General features: G+C 41.0%; 1 protein-coding gene across 10 annotated transcripts in view; it reads right to left on the minus strand.

Moving 5' to 3' along the window:
* The window catches only part of CHN1 (chimerin 1), a 221635-nt gene that overhangs the window by 184679 nt on the left and 18062 nt on the right, over positions 1–18894 (minus strand). For 4 of the 10 annotated variants that reach the window (XM_057318752.1, XM_057318747.1, XM_057318751.1 and 1 more), the window contains one exon: positions 12141–12336. In XM_057318752.1, coding sequence (XP_057174735.1) covers positions 12141–12159 — 19 coding nt within the window. In that variant the 5' untranslated portion in view covers positions 12160–12336. Of the gene's footprint in view, positions 1–12140; positions 12337–12467; positions 12753–18894 lie in introns of those variants that run through there. The other 6 variants (XM_057318755.1, XM_057318756.1, XM_057318753.1 and 3 more) reach the window with 5 other exon arrangements.

The raw sequence follows: 18894 nt of genomic DNA on the forward strand, positions 1-18894 counted from the left end.
CTCCTCACAGCCATCTTCCATCCCCGGACGCCCCTGCAACCTGCTCCTTGGCTATAAATCCTCCCCCGTTCGCAGATTCAGGGCTAGGCCCCATCTCTTGACACCTACCACGATCGTCCTGAGCAAAAAGTCTTCCTTGTTCTTTCAACAAGTGTCAGAATTTTTTTCCTTCAGAGTTGCCCACCTTTCTTTCCACTAGTGCTGAATGACATTCCCAAACGCCGAACTACTGCGGTCAAACACTGGCGGTGAAGTGATGGTGTAGACAGGGTTAAGGAGGAAGCAGCCATGCAGGCAGAGGCCGTGGGGCATACGGGACGCTCTCCCCACAACCCCCTGCTAGGGGTGGAGCTCTACTAGCTCACTGGTACTTCAGAGGGTCCCCAAGTTGGGGAAAGGCTTTCTCACAGGGACTAGGAAAGCACGGCTGTGCCGTAAGGGAGCCGATCCAGGGCAGAGGAGGAACCAAAGGAGACAAGACAGAGAAAAACAAACTCCTATGCTCATTGTTTTCAGTCCTCTTGCGTTATACTTTTTTATAAACCACCTCATTTCTTTCTGGAACAATGAGAGGTGTTAATAAATAACAAATAAAAATCTTCTTTTATCCATTTAAAAACATGAATGTGTGAACTGTTGTTTGTATCTACTCTTCTAATACACATATGACAACTAGTAGGAATGCTTATGTAGCACCCAGATTTATTATTATGGGAGACAGATTATATGTTTTCATTTTCAGACCTCTAAAAGGTTAAGTTAGCCATTTTCATACTGAATTCCTATTCAATTTGATTATGTTCCCTACCGTGAGGGTAAAACGTGAACAAACCAAGCTAATTTATGTGCAATTCCTTTGTACTATTGAAATGAAAAGGAACAATAGTTTAATGAAGTGGAATTTGTTATCTAATTATGCCAAATAATTTAGAAACATCTGCCGATGGTTAGTAACGCTATAGTTAAACCTCAAAGAATCTGCTCCCAGAGAGATTTCCATTTTATTCAAGCCCCTGTGAGCTTCCACTTGGGAAATCCGTATTAGAGTATGGAACCAAGGGATGACACAACGGCACATTTACCGCATTTTTTTTTAAATTAACAAATGAACAAAGAAATGAACGGTAGACGGTGTGTATCATATAGGCCTTAAAATTAACTCCCGAATTTAAGAAATACAGCAGACTACTGTAATATCCAACATTCATTCAAGCATTTATCGAGTAGCTGGGCTGCATCAGACACTGGGGCAGTTGTTAAGGATCCAAACAAGAAATCCACAGCTTTCACATTAGGGAACTTCACCTAACACGGAAGACCAGGGAGTACATCTACTAAGCACCGTATCACCACATGAAAACTGGTAGGACAGAGATACGTACAGGGCACAGGAGATGTAGAAAAGCTTTAACTCACAAATGAAGAGCACTTAGAAGAAAGACTGTTCAAGCTAAGTTTTGCAAGATGTGTAGAGGTGAGTGAGTGCAAAGAAGGGCTTGGGAAATGACTGCGCCAAAGGCACACTGAGTGCATCCCTTCTGGAAACTTCAAGTAGTTCGGTAAGGCTTAAGCGCAGCCTCTGAGGAGACAGTAAGAGATGAGGCCAGACAGGTAAGCAGGGGTCCTATCCTAAAAGCCTCATATGCAAACTAGAGAATTTGGACTTAATCTTAATGGTGATGGGGACCCACTGGAGGAGTAGGAAAGTAAACTGTTAGACTAACCAAATTCTAAGAGGCAGGTTTAAATTTCCAATTATGGACTCTAACATATTAAGAATAATTCAAAATAATAAAGGAAGAAAAAAGATAAACGAAAGCAAATGTTTAAACTGATTCAAGGTGGGGCACCTGGGTGACCCAGTTACTTAAGTGTCCAACTCTTGATTTCGGCTTAGGTCATGATCTCAGGGTCATGGATCAAGCCCCGCATCAGGCTCTGCACTTAGCAGGGAGTATGTCTGAGATTCTCACTCTCCCTCTCCCTCTAAAAAATAAATAAATCTTTTTTTTTAAATAAATAAATAAACTGATTCAAGGTTGTTCACAGGATAAGTATATAGATGAAGTCCATCATTATATACTTACTCTTCTTTCATTCACTTATTCACTCAGTAAACCTGGACTGAGTACCTATGACATACCAACAGTGAGCTTATAGTCCTTGACATATATCTTTTTAAAGATTTTATCTGTTTATTTGAGAGAGAGAAAGAGCAAGCATGAATGGGGGGCAGAGGGAGAGGGAGAAGCAGGCTCCCCACTGAGCAAGGAGCCTGATGCGGGGCTCGATCCCAGGACCCTGGGATCACGACCTGAACTGAAGGAAGACACTTAACTGACTGAGCCACCCAGGCACCCCAGTCCTTGATATATTTTAAGCACTAAGAGGGCAGGGGCTAGATCTGATTATCGTCTGGATTACCACCCAAAGGAGAAGCATTGCTTATCAGTCAGGGTATTTCACATTTCAGAGTACAACAGGAAGTATCAACTGTCCAGCACTATTAGAAGGCTGTGTGGTATTCAGCGTATATCCCTGAACTAGGTCTCCACCAGAGCACTCTCAGACCAAGTCTAAAATGGCACGTGGCACATACTCAGCCACACACATAAACAGAAATATTGCAGAACTTCTTTCTGAAGTGGGTCAACAGACTTAGGAAAGCAACTGCTGGGGCGCCTGGGTGGCTCAGTCGGTTAAGGATCTGCCTTCAGATCCCAGAGCCCCAGGATCAAGCCCCACATTAGGCTCCCGCTCAGCAGGGAGACTGCTTCTCCCTCTGCCCCTCACCGGGCTTGCTCTCTCTCTCAAATAAATAAAATCTTTAAAAAAAAAAAAAGAAAGAAAGAAAGAAAGAAAAGAAAAGAAAAGAGAAAGAAAACAACTGCTATCTTGGACCTTTGTTAATATCAACAATAACAATAATATCAGTGACAATATTAGCTACTATGTATCTTCACCACTGTATTAGGAACCTAACACACATGATCTCATTTCTTTCTTTTTTTTTTTTAGATTTTTTTTTTTTTTTTGACAGAGATAGAGACAGCCAGCAAGAGAGGGAACACAAGCAGGGGGAGTGGGAGAGGAAGAAGAAGGCTCATAGCAGAGGAGCCCAATGTGGGGCTCGATCCCATAACGCCGGGATCACACCCTGAGCCGAAGGCAGACGCTTAGCCGCTGTGCCACCCAGGCGCCCCAGATCTCATTTATTTCTGCACAGATGGAAGAAGGAAATTAATAGCCCCTGTTTATATATAAGGAAAATGAGACTAGAACACACAACTGACACTTGGCAGAGAAAGGATTAAACATAGCCCCTTTACACCAAAATCCGAGCCCTTTCCTCTACACTACACACTCTGGAAGTGTCCTCTACCAGCCCATCATCTCACAGAGTAAAATCTGATCCTTACCATGGTTTGTCTATAAGGCCCTACATAATCTGTAACCCCAACACTCCTCCATTCCCCAGGGACCGCTCTGTCTCCTCTCCCACCCTCCCCTGGCTTACTCCGGTCCAGCCATGTTGCCCTTCTTTCTGTTCCTCAAAATTGTCAAGCATATTCCCACCCTCAAGCTTGTTTCCTGAGGCGATGCCCCACTTCACACGACTCATTCCCTCTTGTCATTCAAGTCTCTGCTCAAAATCCACCTTAACTGTAAGGCCTTCCCTGACCACACTGTCGCGTAGCTAGCCCCATCTCCTCACCTTGCTTTATACTTCTTCATAGTACTAGCCACCTGGCACCCTATACATTTTTTAAAAAGATTTATTTAGTTTGGAAAGAGAGGAAAAGAGAGAGTGCACATGCATGCATGTGCGGGGGGACGGTCAGAGGGAGAGGGAAAGAGAGAATCTCAAGCAGACCCATGCTGAACATGGAGCCTGAGATCACGACCTGAGCTGAAACCAAGAGTCAGATGCTTAACCGACTGAGCCACCCAGGCGCCCCACACTATACATTTTTTATTGTCTGTCTCCCTCTACTGCAAACGTAAGTTCCTTGAGGACAGGAACGAAGACATACATGGCAATCGCAAAAGAAGACGGCCCATCCCAAGCCTCAGAGCTATCCTCAGAAAAATTAGGAACTCGTACACCTCCTGTACCTGCTTCCTTCTCTCACTCTGTGGTACCACCCATTCCTGCCCCTAATCCCGAATGCCCTGGCCTTTTACACTGTTCTTATTCTTATAACACCAGCCCCCTTCAGGTCCTTCTTAGTAATGTCTCACACTCTACGTAAAAACTGCCACTTTGTTTTCTCTTACAGTGCAGCTCCCTCAGTCAAAATGCTTGCTCTACTGTAAGATCTTCAGTCCATAAATTAAAATCATTCTCTCTTGCTATATGAAAATAAGTAGCTATATCTAACATGTTATTCCTCATAGGTAACATGCTAAGAATCCATGCTTTAATTGTAGTATAATACGTTAAATTCATTCACTATGGAAGGTTTACAGGGGAAATACTTCAGTCAGGCAGATATTTACATATTGCTCAGATGGATACCTACACCACTTACCTACTGGACTCAGGCCCTGATCTCAGGGATTTGAGTTCGAGCCCCACAGTGAGCTCTGTGCTCAGTGCAGAGTCATCTTGGGTTTCTCTCTCCCTCTCCTTCCGTCCCTCCCCTCCCCACCAGCGTGCACACGCACCAGCTCTCTCTCTCTCTCTAATAAATAAACAGATCTTTTAAAAAAAGAGATTAGCAGTGTAAAGAAAAGGAAAGCTGTTTTTGAAATGTCAAGAAAATCTATTCATGCAAAGATACGTTTCTTGGACTACATCTTTTCTTCTACTTGTTTTACACCATGAAATAGACATGGTGCAATGAAATCCAAAGGTTAAAAAGTCAGAGTGAAAGGGAAAGGACGATCTTCAGTGCAGCTCGTTGAGACACAATGAGGTGGCCCCCTGCCAGGCTGCTACGCAGCAGGCCACACCGGGGCCTGATTCATCTCCCTTCTCCCACAAATTCAACTGTCTGCATTAATTCTTTCCAAGAAGTGCTCACTTTTCTAAATTTTAAAACAACTATTCAAAACAGGCACGGGCATTTTTAAGCTATCACTTTATTAATTTTGTTTTTTGTTTCTTGGAGAATAAAAGGGAAAAAAAACTTTCTAAATGTGAAAAGTTCTAAAAGGTTCCTGGATATAAAACCATTATTTTAAAAATAGTAATTTCTGTTTTTTACAGTTTAAGTGAAGTCAAACTTTCTTCTATTCAATCTGGTCATCCCCACTCCAAGAGATTTTTAAATTAATAACGGCTTGATTGAGATAGAATTCACACACCATAAAATTCAGCCTTTAACATATACAAAGAAGTGGTTTTTAGTATATTCACAAAGTCTTCATTAGGGATTTTAGAAATAAGGAGCCAAGTTAAGAAAGTATATTTACAACTTTATGAGACATTTTTTTCCAGTATCACTTTTCGGTGTAGAATACAGCCACACCATTCTGCTTCTTAGTCTTTCTTTCTTTCTTTCTTTCTTTCTTTCTTTTCTTTCTTTCTTTTTTTTTTTTTTTATTTTTATTTTTTAGAGAGACTCTTAAGCAAAATCCACGCCCAGCACGGAGTCTGATGCAGGGCGGATCCCACAACTCTGAGATCGTGACCTGAGCTGAAATCAAGAGTCAGTCACTTAACAGCTAAGCCACCCAGGCACCCCTCCTTATTTTGTGTTTTAAGGTTAGTAGGATTATATTAATACATGAAATTTAAGCTTATGGGAATCATTTTCTATGTAAGAATGACTTACGAATGGTAAGGCCGGGCTCAATGACCTGTCTTGAGTTGGGTTTGCACAGAAAGTTCAGTGACTTCATTCAGTTTATATATCGCAGATAAATAATAAAGTTGTTTTAAAGGTGCTTTTACCAATACTTTATATAAGACAGAGAAAACATCAATTACCCATATCAAAGGATATTATTACTACTAGAGGGACTTTGAGAAAAGCTACACAAACCCCAGCCTGGCAAGGAAATCCCTGTTATGGCCGCTCGAGATGACAGTAAACTGTTAATCCAATCTGATGAAAAATGCATAACTTCTACTGTCATTACTTCAAAACTATTATTATATGACATACAAAGCATGACCAAACAGTATTTTTCTGCCTATTTCTCTTATGATTGTTTTAGATTAGTCTAAAACATGTATTCTCAATGAAGATAATATTGCCTTCAAGGGAGCAAAAATTAGCTTATGGGGGTCAAAAAATTTACACCTTTTGTGCATAAAGCAGATACACACACAGTGTGTAAACAGATAGACAGGATACCTCTGTTATTCAAGTTTCATGGAGAAAAACAATTAACAATTAAGAAAAAATGTCTAGGGGCGCCATGTGGCTCAGTCGGTTAAGCGTCTGACTTTGGCTCAGGTTATGACCTCGGGGTCCTAGTATCAAGTCCCTAGGGCCAGCTCTCCACTCAGCAGGGAGTCTGTTTCCTCTCCCCCTCTCCCTCTGTGCCACCCCCACTCATCCTCTCCGTGTGTGTATGTGTGTGTGCGTGTGTGTGTCTCACTCTTTCAAATGAATAAAGTTTTAAAATCTTTTTAAAAAAAAGTCTAAAAGTCTTCTTATGAAGACTGATTTTTTTTAAAAGGTAGACAAGTACAGATAAAAAGAAATTGAAACTTATTAACAAATGTGTCAAATTTTTATAATTAAACATATCTATCTTCAAAGATTAGGCTGCTAATAGGATTGTTACTTTTTCTTTTTTTTTTTTAAGATTTTATTTATTTATTCGACAGAGATAGAGACAGCCAGCGAGAGAGGGAACACAAGCAGGGGGAGTGGGAGAGGAAGAAGCAGGCTCCCAGCGGAGGAGCCTGATGTGGGGCTTGATCCCAGAACGCTGGGATCACGCCCTGAGCCGAAGGCAGACGCTTAACCACTGCGCCACCCAGGCGCCCCTGATATATTAAGTTTTTGATACCTGTAAGAGAATATGCACAAGTATTTAAATTAGGATGGTGATTTTAATGACAGCTGAAAAGATGAAACATTCTCAGAAAAGTAGCTGGGCTCTCACCACTGGACCACGCCCTGCTTAGGTGAGTCCCTCTCGTATTCTGTGATGAGCAACATCTGAAAACTAAAAATGTGAGCAGAGACTGTATTCAAGTGGAGTTTCCTATAAAATTGGCTTTTGGTCAAATAAATCATACTGAAAATGCAGTTGATTTGTCTTTTTTAAAAACAAATTTTAGGGACACCTGGCTGGCTCAGTCGGTAGAGCACGCAACTCTTGATCTTGAAGTTGTGAGTTCAAGCCCCGTGTTGGGTGCAGAGGTTACTTTAAAAAAGAAAAAGAAAACAACAACAACAACAACAAATTTTAATGTCAAGACAGTCATAGGAAATCAGAATTTTTCCTAACTACATCACAAAGAACGCACCGTTACCATTTAACTGCTCCAAAGGATCTCTATGAAGATCCCCACAGGCAGGTGCGTCAGGCGGCTAATGAAAAGGTTTCCATGGCAGTACAAGTGTCTACAGAAAGAAGGTTAGAAATTACAGTGAAATCCTAGGTATTAGATCACAGATCAATGGCGGTGATGACAGTGACTGGTAATGAAAGGAAAAAGGAAAAAAAGGGAGAGGGGGTCATGCCAGAGCTAGTTCTACCCAGAAAGAGAAGAGAGTTATTCAGCGTTCAGCCAGCCCAGCTGGATTGTAACAGAGTTCCCAGTCTCCACATTTGTCTGAGCTGTAAACCACAGCCCCATTTAGCTGTAAATGACAGACATTCCTGCCGAAGGATAACCTGGCAGGGTGCTTTTTCACCCAGCTCTGTCAAATAGGGTTTTATCTGTGTGGCCAGTCAGGGTGTTTTGTTAGGTACACCAGCTAAAAAGTCCTATATTAGATGACCTGAGACTTTCCTTCTAGCCCAGCAATTATTAGAGAACATGTGCTTCTCTGTCAGGGAAGTCCTAACAAATCCGACTGGAATAAGTAATTAGGTACACACACTATAGTTCTGGAATGTGAGCTCTAAGACAGGGACCACGTCTCTTGCACACTGCTATAGATGTATGAACAGACGAGCAAGGTGAGCGAGCAGAGTATGAATTACATTTGGATAACTTTTAGGATTTGAGGATTTAAACATTATTTGTATTGATGCAGATGATTGAGAGGTGTATTCATCTACAAGGTGGAGAAAAATGCTGGCAAAGTCCTTCAAAAATGCACATTTTCAACTCCCAAATGGGACTGTAAAATCAAGAAGGACTGGGGTCTAGTTCTTCTAACACAGTTAAAACAGAAATTTGCATTAAAAATATCTTTTTAAGCAGCAGAGGTGATTAATAGTGAAGACAAAAGATAAGAGAGTTTTCACTCTTCAGCTTAATTTGACAAGTATTTTGAGTTGTTACATTGTACTTAGGTGAAAAAAAGTTAAAAGTATACCAATGTAAAATAGTATTGGCTAATTATGGAGGCTCTCATTTTTTTAAAATGAAGCTAACTTTCACTAACAACCTATAAAAATAACATTCTTTACAAAACAAAACCTGGATGGAAGCGTAAAACATAAAGAAAAACAACAACAACAACAATGTAGGGGTGTCTGGGGGCTGTTGAGCGCCCACCTCTTGATTGTGGCTCTGGTCATGATCTCAGGGGTCATGAGATCAAGCCCCAGTCGGGCTCCGCGCTGTGCACGGAGCCTGCTTAGGATTCTCTCCCTGCTCCTATCTCCCCCTACCCACACTTGTGTGCTCTCTAAATAAAATAAAATAAATTAAAAAAAAAAAAATCCTACACACTACTGCTGGCTTCTATGCACTGAACTGTGTCGTCCAATAAATTCCTATGTTGAAGTCCTGACTCCCAATGAGATGGTATCTATGGAGATAAGGCCTTTGGGGGGAAATTAGGTTAGATGATATCTTCGGTTCTCATGATGAGATTAATACCTGTAGAAGAGACCAAAGTCCTTGCTTTCCCTCTCTCCACCACAGGAGGACACAGCCAGAAGATGGATGTCAGCAATCCAGAAAGAGGGCCCTCATCAGGAAGTGAATCTGCTGGCTCCCTGGTTTTAGAATTCCCAGCCTCCAAAACTTCAGGAAATAGACGTTTGTTGTGTAAGCCACTCAGTTTATGGTATTTCACTACAGGAGTTTAAGCAGACTTAAGACACTAGCCTTACTAACTAACACACCCATGATCTACAAGGTAGGGTCTTGGCAATGGTTGCTTGGGGAAGACTTTGGTAGAAACTCCATTGAGCTCTGACTTTGATGACAGTTTAGTTAGGTCTGTCCAGTTTCTTGTTCCTATTTTCTCTTCACTACCATCTCACAGAACTTTAAGATCTCATTGCTCCTCTGCTCTCAGTTGGTTATTAGAGGAAATATAAATGGGTATGAGGTACTTCTGACTAAGCTAGTTAAAAAAGTAGTACAGTTGGGGTGCCTGGCTGGCTCAGTCAGTTAAGTATTTGACTTTTGATTTCAGCTCAAGTCATGATCTCAGGGTCGTGAGATGGAGTCCCATGTGGGGCTCCACGCTCAGCAGAGAAACTGCTTGAGATTCTCTCTCTCCCTCTGCCCCTCCCCCATACCCCCCTCATGCACATGCACTCTCCCAAATAATTAATAAACAAATAAAGTAGTATAGTTGACTCTCAAAAAACAGATTTGAATTGCATGGGTCTACTTATATGTGGATTTTTCTCGATAAAACCAATACAGTACTTATAAATGTATTTTCTCTTATGACTTTAACATTTTCTTTTCACTACCTTACTTTACTGTAAGAATACAGCATATAATACATATAACATAAAAAAATACGTGGCAATCAACTGTTTATATTATCAGTAAGGCTTCTGATCAACAGCAGACTACTAGTTAGGTTTTTGGGGAGTGAAAAGTTAACACTCAGATTTTGGACTGCATGGGGGATCAGCACCCTTAATCCTCATGTTGTTGATGGGTCAACTGTTATATCTAAAATAAAATCCATTTCTTCTAACCGTTGGGGACTGCTCTTAATATATACGAAGGCCATTCTGAATTCGGCAAATTTGAGCAATTTCATATTTATCTTTAATACAATGGTTCTCAAACTTGAAGATAACAGAATCACAGGGGAGTCCCTTTAAAATCCCCTTCTCCTAGAAATGCAGATTCTGCGGATCTAGGGGCAAAGGAATCTACATTTTAAACAGAGAGGCCTGATAAGTGGTGTTCAACGACACCTACTGCTTTATCCTTACTGAAAAATAGCCTCTGCACACAGGTGTACTTTCCTTTACAACAGGGAAATATTCTTAAAAACTGTAAACAAATTGGACTTTATAAATTAAATTCTATTTTCCCACAAGTTGACTTTAAAATTTTAAAGACACTTTATTCACTCTGTGGGGTGGGAGTGGTTTCTTTTATCTTCTTCTAGAGGTCAAATACGTGCCCTTCCTTTCCTCACCTCTATTTCAGTAAAGATTTAATAATTTAGGAATCTGATTAAAAGTACCTTATCCATTACTCCACTTCTCTCCAATTTACCTATAGTTTATTCATGGAGAATGTCAGTATTCGAAAAGCGGCTGATTCGTAAACCTTACTTTTGAAAACAAACCTGGAAATACATACTCTCTCTGTAGAAAGGAAAATGAATTTAGTTTAAAAAAAAAAAAACTAGTTTAAGGGGAAATTTGTCTGTGGAAACATTACTACCATGTATGAGCTACTACAGTATAAGAGAAATGCTTCTTCAAAAGAAAATACCGACTAACTCTTCCACTATTTTTAACTTTTGTACAAAAAAAAAATCCACAGTTAAGAAAAAATGCTCTACTAAATGATGCAGATTAGACACAATGTACTGAAAAACAATAGTGAGATTTCTATTTCTTTCAAAGAAAGAAGAAACATTTGTTAAAGCACCTAGGGAGAACCAACACCAAATAAGAAATGTCCTTTCTGGTACTGTGGGTATTCTGGCAAAGTAAACATACCCCAGACTGCAGACTGGCAAATTGTGTTCTAGGCTCAGTTTTGCCACAAAAGGGCCATGTGACCTTGAAAAATAACCTCCCTGTATCTGAATTTAATTGATAAAATAAGATGATTAAATAAATGTAACTCTTTGATTCTAGCAGATTAATTCACTCTAATTTATATGAAAAAGCACTTGTGGTATGTGATGCCTATAACTTGATCAAATGAAGCAATTAAAACGTAGCTGGAAACTTGATATAGTGAGTAACTTACTAAGACCGTCTTTGTAGCTATCAGTTTCATATCAGTATATACCGTACTACTTTGAACATCTAAATTTTCACATACTGAGTTTTCTTAAAGTGAGGTACATGTGTACCATAGTCTGCTTCGGGAATAGGAAACAATGTATCTTCTCAGCCCTTCTTCCCAACCCATTGTCATTACAGCCTCCAGGGGAAAACAAAACAAAACAAAACAAAACACCTTGAAGTCTTCACCACTGAAACAATAGTGTTGCAGTAATTACATCACAGAAATAACATTTATTTCCTAAAATACTCAAAGCTATTCTCCTGAGATCACTTATCTTCCAGGAACCAACTTTCTTCTGTCTGCTCTCGTATTTGTTAGAGCAAACATTTTCCATTTTAACAAATATTCAGTTCACTACTTATTCTTGTTTCCAACGAAATACAGCGTCTCCAAAAAATCCGCCCCCAAATCCAACAAGACTCAACACATGCATTTGGCAATTCCGGGGAGGCTGGGATGCACAGACATTTTGTTCAAAATAAATAAACTTTCCAGGATCTTTATTTACTGACTTGAGAAACGTAGGTTTGGAAACAACCAGCTAACTTCGCTCCCAAGTTGGCATCTTGAAGAATCCTCCGTTTACAAAACACCCAGGACCTCCCAGCCTCCCAGCCCAGAATTGGCCAGGGAGCACACGCCCATCGGCCCTGCCTGGAGAGGAAACAATGGGAGAGGCGCGAGGGAGCAAGCCCGGCGCCCCGGGCACCCCAGCTCCCCGGCTCCGGCCCGCGCCCTACACCGCGCGCGGCGTCCCCTCCCCGGGCGTCCCGGGCCCCCGCCCCCGGGGCGCGGCCCACCTGCAGGGGCGCGGGCAAAGGGCTGTACTTACCAAACAGGGTCAGGGCCATTGTAAAGGCGCTCGACAACCGCTCGCCGCCGCCCGCCGGTCCACGCGCTCCTCCCGGGCCGGCCACAGATCACCGCATCGGCCCGTAGCGCTCACACCTCGGAGGAAGCCGGGAGTCGGAGGGGCGTGGTGGGGCGCGGGAGCGCGGGGAGGCTGCAGGCCGGGGCGCAGGGGGCCGCTGCAAGAAAAAGTTATTTATGCGTTATTGTCAGGCGCACCCGCACGGGGGAGACCCGCTAGCCCTAGGCGAGCCCGCACTTGTCGCTGCCATCTGTGCACTACGCGGAGCGCGCGCGCCGGCGGCCGTACCTGCGAAGCGGGAGGCTTGGCCGCGGCGCAATGGCAGCCGGAGAGGCGGCGCCGCGGTGGCAGCGGCGGCGGCGGGGAGAGGAGCAGCCTCGCGGGGCCCCCGGCGGGGCGCGCTCACTCCGCATCCCGCGGCCTCGCAGACGCCATCTTGCGATAGCGTCTCCCACTGGATCTGCCCCTGCGCCTCCTCGTGCCTCAGCCTCGGGCGGCCGAACCCCGTGCGTTCCCATAGCAACGGGCGCGCGCGGGGGCCGGGGGCGCGCGCCCCTCCTGCCCCGGGCCGGGAGGAGCCGCCCCAGCTGCCCGGGAGGCGGCCTCCCGGAGCCCGGCGGGGGCGGGGTTGGTGTGCGTTTTAGCTGAAATCCCTGGGATTTTTCTTGAATGGGATTTGAGGAGGCGCGGAGAGGAGAAAAACTGAGCTGTTACTCGAAAGAGGGAGAGTCACAGGAGGATGCTGCATGAATCCAAGTCCCCAAGCAGGGTCATCCGGGGATCGGGTTCGTTTGAGGATAAACCTCCCGCCCGGCGCCCTCGGGGTTAACGGAGAGTGTGGAGCCGGTGACCTGAAGCTACCGAACTCGAGAAGGGAGCCTGGAGTCCAACGGAGACCCTGACTGTTGCCTTCCTTTCTACTTGGACTTGGGAGCCACTGGGAGTACTGATCAGATTGTCATATCTGAGCAATCAGGAGTCGTTTAAAAAGCAGCAGGGATTACCTGAAATAATTGGATACAAGGCCCATGCTTAAACCTAATTCTCTTACTTTTACTTTACACACCTCTTTGATACTGTCTCAGGAAAATCAACGTTTCTCACTGATTGGCACTTCTCCTGTACCACAAAACATTGTTCCCCTGAGCTTTTTGCATTTATCTGATAATCACTGGCAACACATCCTTCTTTCTGTGATGGTCTCTGCTCGCCTCTGTCTTTGCCTTAATTAACGGAAAGCTATATAACGCCTTGAGATTATCAGCCAAAAGATGTTCTTGAAAAGCTCGGTTATGATGTTTTTGTGTCGTTTTCATTTAATGTATTCAAAAATTCGGTATTCTCTAGTTGCTATGTTTGTTCCCTGCGTAAAAAAAAAAAAAAAAAAAAAAAAAAAAAAACCCTTTTCTTCTTTCTCTTAGGGATTGGATACTGTTGCAACATCTAATCATGTAGATTTTCTCTTTGGTTCTCATGTCTTCCTACGTGCATCTTTCCGCTTACAGTTCCTCACATTCCCTAATGTCATTTTCTGCTTCTAATTTTCAACTAATTCTTTTTAGAATATTATATAAAGATCTTCTACTTAATGTATCTTGAGGATCAAATCATTACAAAAATGAAAAATTACTACGACAAATACAACCACGGTTAATTCATCATCATTTCACAACAGACTCTAACATCAGAAGAAAAAGAAAAGCCAGTTGGAAGGAGGAGCCAAGCCTTTTGTTTCATGTCAGTTAACTCAAGAGAAAAGAAATAGTACAATAAATTCAACATGAACAGGCAAATGTGTAAGATGCTGGATGCCTGAAATTTTCCAATGTACTAAAATGATTCTCCTTTAGCTACTAATATCAAAATAAATCTTGAAATCCCCCCACAATTTTAAATCTTTAATGAAAAGGACTCTTGATTTTGAACAGCCTTTCTGCTCATGAAAAATTACAAACACATGGCTCATGAAGATAAATGAGATACTCCAAAAGGCTTTGTGGGACAGATTTTATAATCATGTAAAGATTGCTGCTGATCTGCTCTGCAATCGGATAAATCAGAAACTAAAGACAGCATTTGCTGCCTCAACCAGTGATCTTCAACCTGTTTTGGAACTTAATTTCCCTTTCAGGCTCTGAGGAAAATACTGTCCCTCTTCCTGGAAAATGCTTATGTACATATATATACTCACCAATATTGTTTCCCACAATTTCAGGGGGATTATGGCCTATTCAGGGACCCAGATATCCTTTGTAATCTCCAAAGTTTTGCCTCTGGAATTAAAATTTTTTACTTTTCACATGGAAGCATGGAATTTTGAACAGGAAGGTACCAAACTCCCCTAATTTAAAGATAAGGAAATTGAGGGCCCAGTGGTCAAAAGATTTCCCCAAATGTGTACACCTTTTAGTGGCAGAACTAATAGGAAAATCTGAGGCATCTGGTGTTCTCTCTGACCACCTCCCCCACTCTCCATCCCCCACCAATGTAGTGGATACATGGTTTGAATTTAAAAAGAAAAAGCTGTTTAGTATTAGAAGCAGAGTGGCAAGGGGAGTATTTTGTCCTCAGTCATTTTGCATGTTTCGGTCTTCTTGCAGTTTGGGAAGTTGAATTTTGTCTCAAAGGGTCTTTATTCACATGCTCTTTAACTCAGAACTATGCATCCAATCAGGTTGAGAGAAAAGGTGCTTTTCTCTTCTCTTTGTTAAACTCTCTTAGAGAAGTACCAGAGCATCAGTATTTTGCTGGTATAGCTCAGTTTGCTGGTAATTCTCACTGCCCCCTGGGGGCTTATCCTGGGGTGCATCAGAGGGAAATTAACAATCCTGTGGTCAGACTCACAACTCCCATTATACAGCCACGCTTTGATTACCGGACCAGCTTTGCACCCACTAAATGTGGTTGCACACAGCTGAATCTTAGTGATAGACCCAGCTTAGGCTCAGGTGGGGACATTCTTCCTCCCCTTCCTCTTTCCTATACAAGTCTGGGCACTGCCACACCCAACACACACACACACACACACACACACACACACACACACACACACTCCCAAGAGAGGTTTTTAAGATACTATTTGAAACAATACAGCTCAAATGTACTATGTTTCCCTTTTTAAACATCTAGCTTTCCCCAAGTGATTCAACTGACTTCCTAAGAACGAAATGCTTTGTGTACTTACTTGATCAAAGTGCTGTGTCTTGAAGATAATATTCTTTTTTCTATTATTGTATTATCTATTGAGGAATAGAGAGTGTTGCTTTTCTCACCTAGCTGGAAATAGAGCAAAAGCCTTTCACCCACAGATTCAATGTAAGGAAGGGCGTTAACCACTTGGGGATGATTATTGTGGGTGGTACCTTGGATTGTTTCTTTAAAAGGGCAAAGAATGAGTTGACTTTTAAAACATTTATGTTTTCATTCAAAGATTTAATTTTGTGCTTAACAAGAAAGCACCGAGAATGGCTGGATTTGTTTGCTCTGTTAATTATTTGTTAGATTTTTAGGTAAATGTTTTACTCTTTCTGGTTCTTCCTCACTTGTAAAATGAAGGGATGGAGCTAAGTTATCTCTAATGTCCTTTTTAGGTTTCGCTGTCATTCAGCAAAATTTTAAAATACTTAAATTAACTGGTTTATGGATAAAACAGAAGATACTTTGAATATGCAGCATATCCTTTATCTATGTATTCAGTATATTAAAGGCACTGGTATATCTGGTACGTCTAAGAGTCATAGGTGACATTTTCATAAAGACCTAGTACAGAAGTCATATTTTATTAAAACATCAATACTACGATTTCATCTGCAGTATGTTACACTGTTATATTTATTATATCTCTTTCTCAGGTTTAACAGGATTAAAATTAAAAGTATGCACTGAACAATCCATGTCAAATTTACTAAAACAGTTTCTCATTTTTATGTAAGTTTTGCGGACTAAACAGAATTTAGGCAGCCCTTTAAAATTCTTTTCTACATTTTAAACTAATGACATATTGCAAGTGTTTGGGGTTTTCTTTTTGTTACTCATTTAGCTTTGTTCCCACTGGTAAACATTGATTTGTTCCTCAGTTGTGAATGAAGCAGAAATTAATGAGGCGGTTTCTGCTTCACGATAACAAGTTGAAATTATAGCACTTTATCATGTCAACACAGCTTTAAACACTAGGAATACCAGTGCTATTAGCACGGTTCCCAAAATAGTGCCGAAGTTTGCTGTTGAAGAAAAACTCACAGAGCATGTTTCTGCTAATGTGATAGAAACATTTTTTATTCCTCACTTATACTGATTAAGGTTTAAATTATTTAAAATAATCACAATATATGACATTCTTTCTATCCTATATTTATGTTACCAGAGTATTTATTGCCCTAGTGTGTATGTGCTTAGAGTGGATTTGGTCTGTTTTTAATAATGTTTCCCTAATAATATTTTCCTTAATGTTTTTAATAATGTTTTAGTAGTGTTTCCCCTAATCCGGATGAGTCCCCCGCTTTTATCTTTCCGAAGATAAATTAATCTTTATCTTTCTGAATTAATATCTTACCTAATATTTGCATGGCATTTTCTGACTTATAAATAGCACTTTCATAGGGCAAAGGCATATACATACAAGAATGGAAGCAGTATTAGCTTTGAATGTGAAGGTTTAGATGACAAAACTATTCAAGAAAAAAAATTTATGTCATAAACTATAAATTTGGCCTTTAAGCTTAAATAATTCAAAGTAATGTTTAGGAGAGTTAGTTGTGTTCCACTGACCACCAGAGGGTGCCTAAATTATATCCATAGGAGCAATTGTGGATCTTAGAAATCCAGTAAAATTTGAAAAATACGTAAGAATCCTTAAGAATTAAAAACTTTCTCAGTTCCCCTGCAGTGTTTCTTATGAAGTAGCAGAGAATAATCCCACCAAAATTATGCTAAGAGGGGAGGTGGCTTTTGGCCAGTTAGGCACAGATTTGGAATTGTATATTACTGAGCAGTGTTTGTTCAGCCCTTATTATATCACTTCAAAGTGAAATGAAAGTGTTTGTAGAGGGTGTGTGTGTGTGTGTGTGTGTGTGTGTGTGTGTGTAGGTATGAAGGGAAGGGAAACTGGAATTCAAAAGCAGGCCATAGAGGTCTTCTGTCCTGACCCAAGATAATGGATTTCTTGTTAACTGCTCAGCTTGAAGAGGAAATTTTAGTCCAACAGGTGATGGGATCACAGGTCTTACAATGAGCCCTAGGTTTGAATCTTCTAAATGCCACTGGTCCTTTTTTTTTTTTTTTTAAACTTTGTGATAAGACTTTTTTGAAATGTCAAAATGACCACGGGTTTGGAGTGGCCAAGGAAAAAGAAAGGGTAAAAGAGGTCTGTTTTCAATACACGTTTAAGAGAATACTTATTTCCTGGTAAATGGTATAGCAGATCTTTTGGAATTTTTTATAGGCTTAAAAGCAAATACATTTTCAAGTGCACATTAGCTAAAAATGCAGCAATTATGACTGCCCTCAAGTAAAAGTTTTTGTCTGAACTATAATCATATTATAGTACTTTAAGCCCCCATTTCCATTTGTGTGTATTTTTCTGAGGTCACCAGGCACATCTAATGCACAGGGTAAGCTAAATGTCTGTTTGACTTGAGCAGTTGGATTTCTGCCAGATTTTGTTTTCAAGAGGGTATAAGGAGATTTGGCTGCAAATCAAATCTCCCTAATATGGCCATGGTTCTTCTGGTTAATGTGGGTGTCCACAATAAGATGACTTATTCAAGTTGATTACATTGTGAGTTATAAATCAGCTAAATAGCTATGAACTCTGGGTGAGAATTACACAATCTCTAATTAAACAACAGAGCTAAGAAAGAGAGAAGTGTATTTCCATGATTAAAATCACAATCTAAGCTCAAATCTTGTCTACTCCTGTGATTGATCTTTCATAAAGCTCTTTTGTATACTGTTGTAAAATAGAACTTATATCAGACATTTAGGACAATACAGCAATTGGAATCCATCCATCCATCCTTCATTCAGTCAACAAACATTTACTAAGGACCTACGATATACCAGGCATTGTGTTAGAATCTAGCAAAGGAGTCAAAGATGAACCAAACATGTATTCAGATCTCTAAAAATTTGAAGTCCTTGGGGATAATCCGTATAAATGGGACAATGATAAGGCTGTAAGAGGGATACAGATAAATATTGCAGAAGTTCAGCGCAGGGAAAAATTATTCCCAGCTGATAAAATGGATGAAGTCTTCATGAAGGATGAAGCTACGCTTTGAGCTATGGACAGAAATTAGGGAAACAGAATAGAGAAAGGGAAAAGTAGGGCTTAGCTAAGAAAAAAGAGCATGACAACATTCTTGGGGAAAGAGATGGGAAATCATGACAGAAGAACTGCAGGCAGGACAATTTGGCTGTCGCAAGAATTTGTGGGAGGACAGGCTAGACGTGTAGGTCAGGAACATATATAGAAGGCCAACCTATCATCTTGAAACTTATTATGTTATCTGAACCCTGCAGCCTTTCTACAAGTACTTGAGGCAACTGGGAATTTGGATTCATTTTGCAAAAGTCTGGTCTCAAAATTTTTAAGCCCTATTTTCCAGTAACAAATTTTTTACTACCCACCAATATATGAAAATATATGAATACACACACACACACACACACACACACACAAACGTGTTATTGTTGTAAGCTAATAACCCAAGGCACA

This window comes from Ursus arctos, unplaced genomic scaffold, assembly GCF_023065955.2.
Source record: "Ursus arctos isolate Adak ecotype North America unplaced genomic scaffold, UrsArc2.0 scaffold_1, whole genome shotgun sequence".
Taxonomy (NCBI): domain Eukaryota; kingdom Metazoa; phylum Chordata; class Mammalia; order Carnivora; family Ursidae; genus Ursus; species Ursus arctos.